Source organism: Cotesia glomerata, linkage group LG6 (assembly GCF_020080835.1).
Source record: "Cotesia glomerata isolate CgM1 linkage group LG6, MPM_Cglom_v2.3, whole genome shotgun sequence".
NCBI lineage: Eukaryota > Metazoa > Arthropoda > Insecta > Hymenoptera > Braconidae > Cotesia > Cotesia glomerata.
This window is the reverse complement of record NC_058163.1, coordinates 21,707,445-21,719,983: the sequence shown is the minus strand read 5'-3', so window position 1 is coordinate 21,719,983 and position 12,539 is coordinate 21,707,445. Positions and strand designations below refer to the sequence as shown.

The window sequence follows — 12,539 nt, the reverse complement described above, 5'->3', positions numbered from 1 at the left end:
TCGAGCATCTGCGTCTGTTGAATTAAATAGTTTATTTTTATACGTTCATTGTTTTTAATTTTTTCTTTTATAAATATTTATTAAAAAATAATTAATCCTTGGGAAAAATGAACCCAGAAGTGTCGCCTTATCCACCGCAGCCGGGATTTGCAAAGCCGATTTATCCGAATCTTCCACAGCCAGATTTTTCGCAACCACCTTATCCGTATCCCACGGCTCCAGAAGTTCCTCCACCGCCTCCATATACTTCAGAGCCACTTCAGACCACTGCTGAACCTGGTAAATTTATTTTAGCTATCATTTTTGTTTATTTGACCTTTGGACACTTACTCCAACATGACACTAAATTTTATTTTAAACAAACATATTTATTAAAATTATTTCTTCGAAGAAAATTCTAAGAAATATTTCTTCAAATTTTATATTCATTTATTTATTTATTTAGTAAATTAACGCTAATCGGCTTTATATAGTAATTAAAGTAGATATGGTAATAATAATGAGATAAATTACTGTTTATAATAATTAGTAAAAGTTATAATAAAAATATCATGAAATTTAGCATTAATTTAATTTAACTGGATTTTAAAATTAATTTATAATTTACTTGTTAGTTTTAGTGTCATAATATTGTAATAATAATAAATAAAATACTTACAACAGAGTAAATTTATTTTATTAATCCGGAAGTTTTTTTCAGTTGTCACTCTAGTTCAGCCAGCCGTAAACTATGGCCCTGAATCGATGCATGTCACTTGTCCTCATTGTCGTGCTGAAATTTCAACGAGAGTTGAAACTGAACCAAACTTAAAAACTCACATGATTGCATTGCTACTCTGTCTCTTCCAGTAAGATTATACTTTGTATTTTCCTATTAAATTAAAAAAAAAAAAAGTTAAAAACTTATTAAATTATTAGTGTAAAAAAATTGATCTATTTCTTCTGAAGAAATACTATCACGAGATTGTTAATACTTTTTTTTTAAAGACAGTAGTCTTCTTTGTTAAAGCTCTGATAATTATTTATTTATTTATTTATTTACTACAATATGTTATATTTTCATTTGTACACTGAAAAAAAAATTAACTTAAATCAAGAAAAAAATTCTTGAACCAAAAAAATAATTTTGAAGTTTTTTTGTTTTCAATCGAGACGAAAAATTCTTGAATCAAACAAAATTAACTCAAACCAGGAAAAATTTTTTAGTTTAAGAATTTTTCTACTTAATGAAAGAAGAAGTTCTTTAAAATTATTTACTTGATTCAAGTAAATTTTTTTGTCTGTGTAAAATGTTTAGTAATGATTTTATACAAAAAATAACATCTGTAAAGAGAAGATAGGAAGAAATTATAAAAAATTTTTTTTTAATTTAAAAGAAGAGAAAAACAAAACAAGAAAAACTTTTTAGTAATTGATAATTGATAATCGTTAATTGGTAGAATATAACTGATAGTTTATTATCACTATTTTTATACCTGGAATATTATTGTTATTATTTTAGAATATTGTTCAATATCATCATTTTTTTCTTCTCAGATGTTGGTTCTGCGCTCCTTGTGTTTATTGTATAGACGGCTGCTTAGTGAAGAAACATTACTGCCCTGCATGCGAGCAATATCTTGGATCCTGCGAAAATTGATAGTTTGTTTTTATTTTCTACTGTTGTGCAATCAATAATCATACATTGTTTTGTATGGATATATATACAAGAATTTAATTAATTTTTATGCTGATGTACATACAATTATTAATTATTATAAATTTTAAGACAGACTTATAACTTGTATCATTTTACAATCTCTATTAATTTTTTAATTCGTATAATTTAAAATTTTTCTGACATATTTTTGAACAAATAAATCATTTTAATATTTTTAAGTATGAAATGAAAAATTTTTTGTTTAGAATTTTAGTACAGAGACAAAAAAATAATTATTTCGGTTTATAAAAAATTATTGTTGAATTAAAAACATTAGATAAATAATTTTTTTATCTGGTGTAATAAAAAAATTTTTTATTAATTTAATTAAAGTTTTTATAAAAAAATTAACTTTTACATTTTTAAAAAATAGGAAAGAAAAAAATAATTAAAAATTGAATTATAAAAAGCAATTATTTTTGAATTGATAAAAAATTTATTACACGGTTTTAAATTTTACCAAAAATTTAGTAGTGTTTTAAAAAAAGTTTTTAAAATCTTTTCTTCGATTTTAAAGCATTAATTTTCGCATATTTACTTGAAGCAAAATAAATTTTCAATTTAAGAAAAAAATGTCCTACTAATCTATAAAATATTTTTATTTCTCAACTAAACGTCTCAAGAATTATTTTTTATCGCTCAATTATTACCTTGAAGTGATAAGTAATAATGATAATTAAGAGTAGCTTACCCAGAAGTGTAATTAAATAAAAATAGGCTGATGATGACGACGTACATTACTCATGATTATCAGTACCTCTGAAGTTTTGATTGAGTACAAGCGTATTTAAGTGTCTAAGTCTTTACCTGTAAATTTATCAATAAATTTATTGAACCAAAAAAACCCATCAGTGAATCACAAAAATGAATAATCAAGGAATACCTCAGCCAGGTTTTTATCCTCCAGCACCGGGGTTCAATAATCAGCCGATGTATCCAAATATCCAACCGCAATCACACCCAATGTATCCTTATCCTGGACAAGCACCAACAGCACCAGAATTTAGCCCTCCTCCTTCTTATAATCCCAACTATCCACCAGTTACACATGCACCAGATCCAGGTATTAAAAAATCTTTCTTCATTCAATTATTAACTTAAATAAAAATTATTAACTTAAATAAAAATTATCAACTTAAATAAAAATAAATTAAGTAAAAAATTGCGAATTAATAATTAATTAATTTTCCTTTTTTTAGTTGTTACTCAAATAGTACCCGTGACTTTTGGTCCTGATTCAGTGCGATTAATCTGTCCTCATTGTAGCGCCGATATTTCAACAAGAGTTGAAGTTACAGCAAGTACTAAGACTCATATTTTTGCCATGATCCTCTGTCTTCTAGGGTATTTAATTTATATTAATATTTTAATTTATTCAATAATATAAATAATTAATTTTGGTACTTACTATGTTTATTTTTCTTCTAGATTATGCCTCTGTGTTCCATGCGCATACTGTGGAGACTGCTTCGCAGCAGCTAACCATTACTGTCCTTGCTGTGATGCACGTCTTGGATCCTATCAACCTTAATTTTGTATAAAACTAAAATCAGCTTTCTGACAATTTTTTTTATAAAAAAAAAATGTTTTTTAAAAATTTAATCTTGTAACTTTTTTAAATCTCTAGACATTTTCTTTTTATTAAAAATTTTTTATAGTTATTTAATTGTTAGAGAAATTAAAAAAAAAATTGACAGATGTCTATAAAGTCAATGTAATTAATTTTTAATACCTTCATTTATGTACTTTATTAAATATATAAATAAGTATATTAAATATTTGTAATGAATATTGATAATAATTTTGTAAAATTTACTGTGGATTTAATTTTTTAAGAATTCAATGTATTAAAAAATTATTTGTAATTTTTTTAATGATACTAAAAAAAGACATCTGACATTTTTATTAAAAATTAATTATAAAAAAAAATTTTGTTAACAAAAATTTGCAATTGTAATTGTTTTTAATTCTTTAATGTGGAATTTTTATATAAAATTTTTTTCATAATTATTTAGATGAAAATTAAGTTAGCTGACATTTAAAAATTTTTAGAATTTTTTTTTTTATTGAAAAAATCATTACAAAAAAATAAAAAAAAATTTTCATTTGTAAAAAACTTGAAAAACTATTAGCGCAATTTAAAAAAAATATTTTTTAGTTCTAATTAAATAAATGAAAAATAATCAAAAAATTAAAAACATCGGCTTACTTTAGTATAATATTATTTAGTTGTTTAAAAATCCCAAAAAATTGACAGATGTTTTTTTTATTTTCGTATAATTTTTTTTAACAATGGCATATTTCAACTTGTTAAAAAAAATAACTTCAACATTTAATTAATAACTAGCTAGTTAATAGCTATTAAACTAGCCGGCACTTCTCTATTTTTTAATTTAATTAAAAAAACTTAATTAATTTTCTATAAAAATTAATTTAGCATATATTTAATAATTTTAAAAATTTTATAACAAATAAATTATGGCAAAAAAAAATTACAAAACAAAAATTGACGTGTAGAAATTTAAAAAAATAAAAAGTGCAATTTTTTAGAAATAATTTTTTGGAACAAATTTTTTTTGATAAATAAAATTAAAAAATTCTTAAGCGACTGCTAACTTTAATGTCATTAATTTTCCATGATACTAAAGTTAGCCGGCGTTTAAAAATTTTAAAATTTTTTTTAACAATTAAATTGCAAGTAAAAAAAATACTTAAAAAAAATTGCACGTATAATTTTTCAAGTTTTCTACATGTGAAAATTTTTCTTTTAATTTTATAGTAACAATTTTTTCAATAAAAATAATTATAAAAATATTTAGATCTCGCCTAATTTAATTTTCATAATTTTCACTCATTTATAATTTTTTATTAAAAAAAAAATGTTACTGAAATTGACAGACAGAAATTTTTTTTAGAATTTCATAAGAAATAATTATGAAAAAAATTTTTTAGGAAAATACTATTTGTAAAAATGAATAAAAATTATTAGCGGAAATTATTTAAAGCACTTTTTTATTACAATTTATTAAAAAAAAATAAAAGAAATGTGTCAAAAACAGCAGTAGTTTGAAATTTACACTACAGCGCGCTCTGGTGAATAATTTCCGAACTACTCTTGCGCTTGATAAAGAAAAAGATAGCAGATGTATGTATGTATTGAAAATAACTTCTATTATATGGAGAACTGTAAACTCTCTATCGTTCAGTCATCAGTTAACGACTCAAACAACGAAATTTGCGGGTTCGAAATTTGCTCATCCTCGCGTTGGCTTCGTAACAAACTACAGTGTTACTTTCCAGTGTCTAGTATGTAAGTACAACAACAATTTAATTACTCCTTCTAATAGACTCATTGTTGACAACTCAGCTCGTTACATTTATTGTTAGTCATTTTATTACTCAGGTATCCTCTGCTGTCATTTGTCAACTAGGTGATATCAATAGCAATAGGTTATAAATTAGATTATATATTGTCAAGAGTTTAGATATTTAATATCTAAACATTAATATATTTATTTCAATAATCATAATTTAATTATCTCTAATGTTATTATTTATTTACATAACTTAATTTTTTTTTTTCAGCTGGTCTGATATGTCAAATCCTGCTGACCGTTCAAATTATCTTCAAGACAGCAGTAGTGATACTGAGACTGATTGCAAGGAAACTGATGGACGTGGACGATTACGCGTTTGTAAAAATAATTTGAGGTAATTTTTTATTTATTTATTTGTTTATCATTTTTAATTATAAAAATTAAGCTGTCATAAATTGATTATTAATTTTTTTAAATTTAATCCTGAAATTTGTTGACTTACTATTTTTTTATTTATTAATTATTAATAATTAATACTAAAGAAATTTTTTTTTAAATAATTAATTAAATTAAAAACTTCAGTATTAATTCTTTGACAACTGTCAAAATTTATTGAGCAAAAACTCTGGGTATTATAATTAAAAATATTACAATTAATGACGCAATTAAAATTATTTATATAGGTTGGTGATGAATTAATTTATTAATAATAGTTAATAGTGGATTGTTAGAAGCAGTCGTATAATTAAAGTGTAAGGTAAAACGTAATGCTTGCACGTAGTTTAACTCCTCTGACACCCAAGTCTTGTTTGGTAACTCAGAAGCAACAGAAGATGGAGATTAACAATAAATCTGGAAGTAATGTTATTCGTAGATGTCGGTCATGTGATTTTGGTGAAGGAGATAAAAATTATTATCAAAGTCTAAGGTAAAACAAAATACGCGGATGATATTGAAGTTAGTTGACAACTGTCAATTTTTAAAATTCTTATAATTAATTACAATAACAAAAATTTCCATTGAAAATTTTTTTTAATTTTCACATATGAATTTTTTTTATTATAATTTAATTGATATAAAATTGTAAAAAAATTTTTAATGTCTGTCAACTTTAGTGTCATAAGAAGATGATATCAAAGTTAGCTAACTGACTTTTAAAATTCTTATAATTAATTACAATTATTAAAGAGGATTTATTATTTTTTAAGCTAACTTACCCGATTTATTTAGAGACTATTCAATTTTTATTATGAAGCGCTCCGCTGGGCGCTTTATACAATTGCATTTTTAGATCTAGACTTGAAATTTAATTAGAGTATTGTTTTGACTTGCACAGATTCTCAATTCTATCGAATTGGCATGCACCCTTTATTCAAATAATTATTCTAGCTAATATTAATTGTAACTTTTAATGTGCAATCATTATAACATTCCCGTGTCTTTCTTACAAAAATGAATAATAATTGATTTGAAAAAAAAAATTTGTGATGAGCATTGAAAGTTTCAGTTAAAGAAATTGCAGGTCTCATAAGTGAAGAAATCTGCCTAGTATATGAGCATAACCAATAGAATTAAAAAATTTATTTTAAGGAAGTCCTTTCGCTCCAGTTGAGTCATAATAACTGTAGTAGTAAATTTTCAATAAATTAAAATACAAAACCCATAAAAATTCCTAAAATTAAAAAATAAATAGTATATGAGGCATTAATCGTTGAAATTTTGAAAATTAAAAAAAAAAAATAGTTAAATACAAAAATTAATTTGACTGTTGTAAATCAGCTGTTAGTAACCTGTCCGTGATTTGGCAACGCTTTATTTCGGTTGTTTACATTTTTATTTGCACAATATAACCTTAACCGTGTTTAACTTTTTGCAGTCAGTGTAAATAAATAAATTAATTAAAAATGTTTAGTCACAAAACCATAACATTCTAATGTCTCATGGCAGGAATGCTAGTATTTTTTAATTATTGTTTTATTTTTCAATTATGAATTATGAAAATTTGTTAACAATAAATTAACTAATAAGTATGCATGAAAAACATAAGCGCGTTAAAGTTTAGTTTGAATTTATTGAATGGTCTGAAGCTCGCGCGCTACGCAACGTTGCCAAATCTTTTGACTCCATTTTATTGTAGGTAACTTGAGAATTTTTTGTGATTTTTAAATATTAATTTCTCAGTAAATATCTCGGTAACTGATATATTTTATTGCAAAAAAAGAAACCTGAATATTTCGAAAATCTGATTTTTAGTTTTTTTTTACTTCATCTAATCCATTACTGATTGTATAATTCGAGAAATACTGCAAACGTCTGATTTTCTCGTAAGACTCTGAACAAATACTAACATTTAAAAATTTTATTTTTTCAAAAATTTGTCCGGTAAATTATAATTTAAACCTCACTATAAGATAAATAAGGACCTTAACTATTAGAAAAAAATTAAATTTACTCATAATCTAATATTTTTTTTGCCCTCCGGGCGGAAAGTGGCAACTCTCGTCCCGCTGCGCTAAACAAAGTTGCCGCTTTCCGCCTTCGTCGAGCAAAAAAATAGTATACACTCCACGGGAAGTAAAAAAGAAAGCCTCAGATCACATGTTTGTCAACCTCGGCTTCGCCTCGGCCGACAATTACATGTGATCTGAGACATTTCTTACTTTACTTCCCTAGGTGTGTAATATACTATTATTTTACATTGGCGGCGAAAGGACCTCCTTAAACAAATGACAATCGAATAGAATAAATTTAGTTACAATAAAAATTCATTATTTCCAAGTCAAAAAAATATAGGCTCCGGATAAGTAATCAACAACATGTTATATACTAAAACCTTCTCCGAAACACGCTGCATCCTACGATATAAGTATTATTCCGATCGGTTCTGTAGTTTTTGCAGTATAACCGGACAAAAAAATCGGCTCTCCATTTATTAGTATAGATTAATTATTTTCACAACAATATGACTGAAAAAAGTTTTACTGAGTAAAAAATAACATCTTTATTAGACTGTGTCAAGATAAGTTTTTTTTTTTTTTTTTTTTTTTATTAAGCGTATCTTAAAAGTTTCTTCAATACAAAAAAAAATTCTCCTAAAATTTGAGCTTAATATCTTCAAAATTGAGCTGGCGCAAAGAGGGGGTCTCATTTCCAATTTAAATAAAATTGTAAATTTTTTTTTTCATTTTTAAAATAACTATACGAAAAAAAATTTTTTTTTAATTTTGCTTTTGACCATCTTATAGGAAATTTAATTCTCTACAAAACTGTTCTTCTAAACTCAATAGAAACGAAGTTACAGAGGGCCGAATAGGAGGAAAAAAATAATTAATGAATTAATAACAGAAAAAAAATATATATAATTCCAATTGAAATTGTCTGAAAAATAAAAAATTTTTAATTATAATTGTTACAAGAATTATTAGTATTATTTTATTTTTTTTCTTTTACTTTTGTTAATTGCTATTATTTTCTTGAGTTGTAATTGCTAACTCATCATTAGTCTTTTCATTTAGCAGTTTAACTATGGAATTACTATAGTAGCTATAAGTCATCTTGTTATACATCAAAAAATTTTTTATATACTAACCATTGCATTATTATTAATCCTGTTAATGGCTTAGGCTGTGGTTTGTTTATTTAAATAAATGAATAAATAAATAAATAAATAAATTATTATATATTAACCCGAGGATAGCATGAGTGCTCATACCGACAATATTGTGGTAAAAATAATAAATTAAAATTGAATGATCTCTAAGTGGATCGGGTAAGTTGGCTTAAAAAATAATAAATTCTCCTTTATAAGTAAAATCACCGATATAAGTAATATTTCTAATATATTAATTACAATAATGAAAAATTTTTATTTTTACATGTAGAATTTTTTAATTTTCATAAGTGGAATTTAAAAAAAAAAATTTTTTTATAATAATTTAATTGTTACAAAATTATAAAAAAATTTCGAATGTCTGTAAACTTCAGTATCATTTACAGGAGATTATTTTTAAAAAAAATTTTTTCCTAAGAACATAAATCAAAACTGATTTAATGCTTCGCCCTTTACAGCCAAAGAATTGGTCTTTGTAATTTTAATTTATTATTATTGATTATTAATTAATTATTATTGTTACTAACTGATTTAAAATAAATTTGTTTAGAATGCGCCCGACAATAGGAATAGGAAAGAGTCAACCTCAGAATCACGGAACTCAGACAAGTATGGGAGGATTGTCGGGGAACCAGCAAAGCGATGATCGCATAACGCTGATTGTCGACAACACGAGATTCATCTTGGACCCCTCGTTGTTCACCGCTCACCCAAACACGATGTTGGGTCGGATGTTCAGCTCGGGGATAGATTTCGCTCAGCCGAACGAGCGAGGGGAGTATGAAGTCGCGGAGGGAATTTCCGCGATGGTTTTCCGCGCGATCCTCGAGTACTACAAGGGAGGAATTATTCGCTGTCCGCCGACGGTCACTGTTCAAGAGCTGAGAGAAGCTTGTGATTATCTGCTGGTACCTTTTGATGCCAATACTGTCAAGTGTCAGAATTTACGTAAGGATTTAAAACAATTAATTATATTTTTTTTTTTTTATATTGAACTAGTTTTTTTTAATTAGTTAATTCGATTTTTTAAAAGGAGGATTATTACATGAGCTGTCTAATGAAGGCGCCCGCTGTCAATTTGAAGTATTTCTAGAGGATTTAATTTTACCGCTCATGGTCAATAGTGCTAGACGGGGAGATCGAGAATGTCATATTGTGGTTTTGCTTGAAGATGATTTGGTTGATTGGGATGAAGAATATCCCCCACAAATGGGTGAAGAATATTCCCAAAGTATGTTTTTTATTTTAATCTTTTTTTTTTTTTTTAATTTTAACTAGTAATAAAAAAATTTAATTAAATAGTATTGAAAATAAGAAAATTTAAATACTTTTTTATTTTTTCATAAGAAAAAAAATAACATTGTTGGTTATTTAAAATTTTTTTTTATCAGTATTGTCAATTATAAAATGTAATTTTTAAGAAATTAATATGCTAAAAATGACAGATGAAAAAATTAAAAAAATGGGCTGTCTGCATATTTAATAATTCATTAAATTTTGAATTTATACTCTGAGTGTATAATAAAATAAATTTTTTCTAAGTAGAGTATTTAAAAATAATTTAAATCTAAAGTTTTGTAAAATATAAAATAATTTACCTATAAAATAACTAGCAACCTTGCAGTCACTATATGACTGCCGTGACTAGTGAACTATAAATAAATGAAATTTTGTTTTAATAAATAATGACCTTTGTTAAATTGCACTGTACTTTCTTCACTATTGACGTTTTTAACGATATAAGCTCATCCTGATGTTACACTGATCAAGAGCTTTCATTTGAGTACCCACATGCATTTTGATATATTGTTATAAATACATAAATAAAATATATATAAATATATGAAAAATTGATGTGGGTACTCAAATAAAAGGTCTCGATGAGTGTAACATCGGCATGAGCTTATATCTTTAAAAATGTCAGTAGTAGAGAAGATACAAGGTTATTTCTTAATTACTGACATTTTTAATGATATAAGCTCATCCCGATGTTTCACTGATCAAGAGCTTTCATTTGAGTACCCACATGCATTTTGATATATTTTTATAAATACATATATAATATATATAAATATATGAAAAATTGATGTGGGTACTCAAATAAAAGGTCTCGATGAGTGTAACATCGGGATGAGCTTATATCTTTAAAAATGTGAGTAGTTAACAAGATATCAGGTCACTTCTTAATTATTGTCATTTTTAACGATATAAGCTCATCCCGATGTTACATTCATCAAGAGCTTTCATTTGAGTACCCACATGCATTTTTGATATATTTGTCATAAATACATATATAATATATATATATATATAAATATACGAAAAATTGATGTGGGTACTCAAATGAAAGCTCTTGATCAGTGGAACATCGGGATGAGCTTATATTTTTAAAAATATTAATGGTACACAAGATACAAGATCATTTCTTAATTATGTAAAAAAAAACCGATTTTATCATATAATTATCCTGGACATAAAATTTTTCTTATTCTCTTAATAATATAGATTATCTTATATACTTTTTTAAAATAAGTAATAAAATAAAATTAGTATATATTAATAATAATTTTAAAAAATTATTGTTGATTATTATTAAAAAAAAATTTTTTTTTTTTCAGCTGTAAATAGTACAGCGATGTACCGATTTTTCAAGTATATAGAAAACCGTGACGTAGCGAAGCAAGTAATGAAAGAGCGTGGATTAAAAAAGATCCGTCTTGGTATCGAGGGCTACCCGACTTACAAAGAAAAAATAAAAAAGCGAGCGGGTGGACGTGCCGAGGTCATTTATAATTACGTCCAGCGACCTTTTATCCACATGTCTTGGGAAAAAGAGGAGGCCAAGAGTCGTCACGTCGACTTCCAGTGTGTTAAGTCCAAGTCGGTGACCAACCTGGCCGAGGCGACTGCCGACCCAGCGCTGCTCGACGCCGCGGGTAACACACAAGCCGTCGAGGATCTTCCTCAGCCTGAAGTGATCGCTGTCGGGTCGGATCCTGACGCCGAAGGAGCCATGGCTTTGATGCCCGACATCGATCCTCGCCGTCTTCTTTCCGAGGACCTTATGTGACTCGGCGTCTCCACGCGATGCCATCCATGTCAGCACAACCACAACTACAAAGACCACTCCGCACTGCGTTAAATTATTAATTATTAATTATTGAAGATTTTACATTAGACTTCAATACTGTACTACCAATAGATAGACACTAACACATGTTTATATTTATAATTAATTTATAAATTACTGTAAATAACTTTTCTATTCAGTCGTATCATATTATACTATATTACATTACTTATAATTGTAATATTAGCTTTCACATTACATATCCAGGTTTAAATATTAGAGTTTACGTAATTGTGATTTCTATACTACATATATATAAAATAATAATTATAATAATATTAAGCTTTTTTTATTTTATACAGTTATTTAAATAAATGTTGGATATAAATTTAATTAAAACGTTTTTTATTGTAGTAGTCTGCAGCTAATTATATTTAATAAGTATTTTATATTCCAAAAGTTAGTATTAATTAATTTTTTATTAATTTTTTTGTCAGGTTTTATAATTTATATAAATTTTTTATTCATTTGTTATTAAATTGATATAAATTGTAATTAGAGAAAAATAATTACAATTTTTATTTACAAATTAAGATAATAATAATAATAATAATAATAATAATTTCTCAAAATTTTTAATTATTATTATTATTATTATTACTATTATCATTATTTAAGGTGTTTAATATATATATATATATATATATATATATATATATATATATATATATATATATATATATATATATTCGTACATATATACACATATATATATTTGACTTGAAGATCGGTGTTATTAATTAATAAAGATAGATATTATTCTAAGCCGAATTCTCCCGATTC

At 25.6% G+C, this 12,539-nt stretch overlaps 3 protein-coding genes across 6 annotated transcripts; all 3 read left to right on the top strand.

The window, feature by feature from the left end:
• The first annotated feature begins 90 nt into the window (after positions 1-90).
• On the top strand, positions 91-1,773 carry LOC123266865 (cell death-inducing p53-target protein 1 homolog). The gene is made up of 3 exons (XM_044731307.1): positions 91-279; positions 701-848; positions 1,537-1,773. Exons 1-3 carry the CDS (start codon positions 108-110, stop codon positions 1,637-1,639), a joined length of 423 nt encoding a protein of 140 aa, XP_044587242.1. The 5' UTR covers positions 91-107; the 3' UTR covers positions 1,640-1,773.
• A 505-nt stretch (positions 1,774-2,278) lies between these two features.
• On the top strand, positions 2,279-3,304 carry LOC123266832 (lipopolysaccharide-induced tumor necrosis factor-alpha factor homolog). The gene is made up of 3 exons (XM_044731274.1): positions 2,279-2,762; positions 2,899-3,043; positions 3,128-3,304. Exons 1-3 carry the CDS (start codon positions 2,564-2,566, stop codon positions 3,228-3,230), a joined length of 447 nt encoding a protein of 148 aa, XP_044587209.1. The 5' UTR covers positions 2,279-2,563; the 3' UTR covers positions 3,231-3,304.
• A 1,524-nt stretch (positions 3,305-4,828) lies between these two features.
• LOC123267097 (BTB/POZ domain-containing protein 10) lies at positions 4,829-11,990 on the top strand. Of its 4 annotated transcripts, none has more exons than XM_044731599.1 (5): positions 4,829-5,009; positions 5,285-5,410; positions 9,177-9,574; positions 9,660-9,857; positions 11,245-11,984. In XM_044731599.1, exons 1-5 carry the CDS (start codon positions 4,843-4,845, stop codon positions 11,694-11,696), a joined length of 1,341 nt encoding a protein of 446 aa, XP_044587534.1. In that variant the 5' UTR covers positions 4,829-4,842; the 3' UTR covers positions 11,697-11,984. The 4 variants fall into 4 exon arrangements, with proteins under 4 accessions (XP_044587534.1, XP_044587537.1, XP_044587536.1 ...); XM_044731602.1 differs by lacking the exon at positions 4,829-5,009 and adding an exon at positions 5,035-5,149 and having other exon boundaries at positions 11,245-11,986; XM_044731601.1 differs by lacking the exon at positions 4,829-5,009 and adding an exon at positions 5,044-5,130 and having other exon boundaries at positions 11,245-11,985.
• The last annotated feature ends 549 nt before the right edge of the window (positions 11,991-12,539 follow it).

Bases quoted from the DNA above. Each gene is read 5' to 3' on its own strand.
- LOC123266865 (XM_044731307.1), top strand. From the start codon at position 108: ATGAACCCAGAAGTGTCGCCTTATCCACCGCAGCCGGGATTTGCAAAG. The intron at 280-700 runs GTAAATTTATTT...AGTTTTTTTCAG, and splicing joins TCAGACCACTGCTGAACCTG to TTGTCACTCTAGTTCAGCCA. The intron at 849-1,536 runs GTAAGATTATAC...TTTTCTTCTCAG, and splicing joins TTGCTACTCTGTCTCTTCCA to ATGTTGGTTCTGCGCTCCTT.
- LOC123266832 (XM_044731274.1), top strand. From the start codon at position 2,564: ATGAATAATCAAGGAATACCTCAGCCAGGTTTTTATCCTCCAGCACCG. The intron at 2,763-2,898 runs GTATTAAAAAAT...TCCTTTTTTTAG, and splicing joins TACACATGCACCAGATCCAG to TTGTTACTCAAATAGTACCC. The intron at 3,044-3,127 runs GTATTTAATTTA...TTTTTCTTCTAG, and splicing joins ATGATCCTCTGTCTTCTAGG to ATTATGCCTCTGTGTTCCAT.
- LOC123267097 (XM_044731599.1), top strand. From the start codon at position 4,843: ATGTATGTATGTATTGAAAATAACTTCTATTATATGGAGAACTGTAAA. The intron at 5,010-5,284 runs GTAAGTACAACA...TTTTTTTTTCAG, and splicing joins TACTTTCCAGTGTCTAGTAT to CTGGTCTGATATGTCAAATC. The intron at 9,858-11,244 runs GTATGTTTTTTA...TTTTTTTTTCAG, and splicing joins GGGTGAAGAATATTCCCAAA to CTGTAAATAGTACAGCGATG.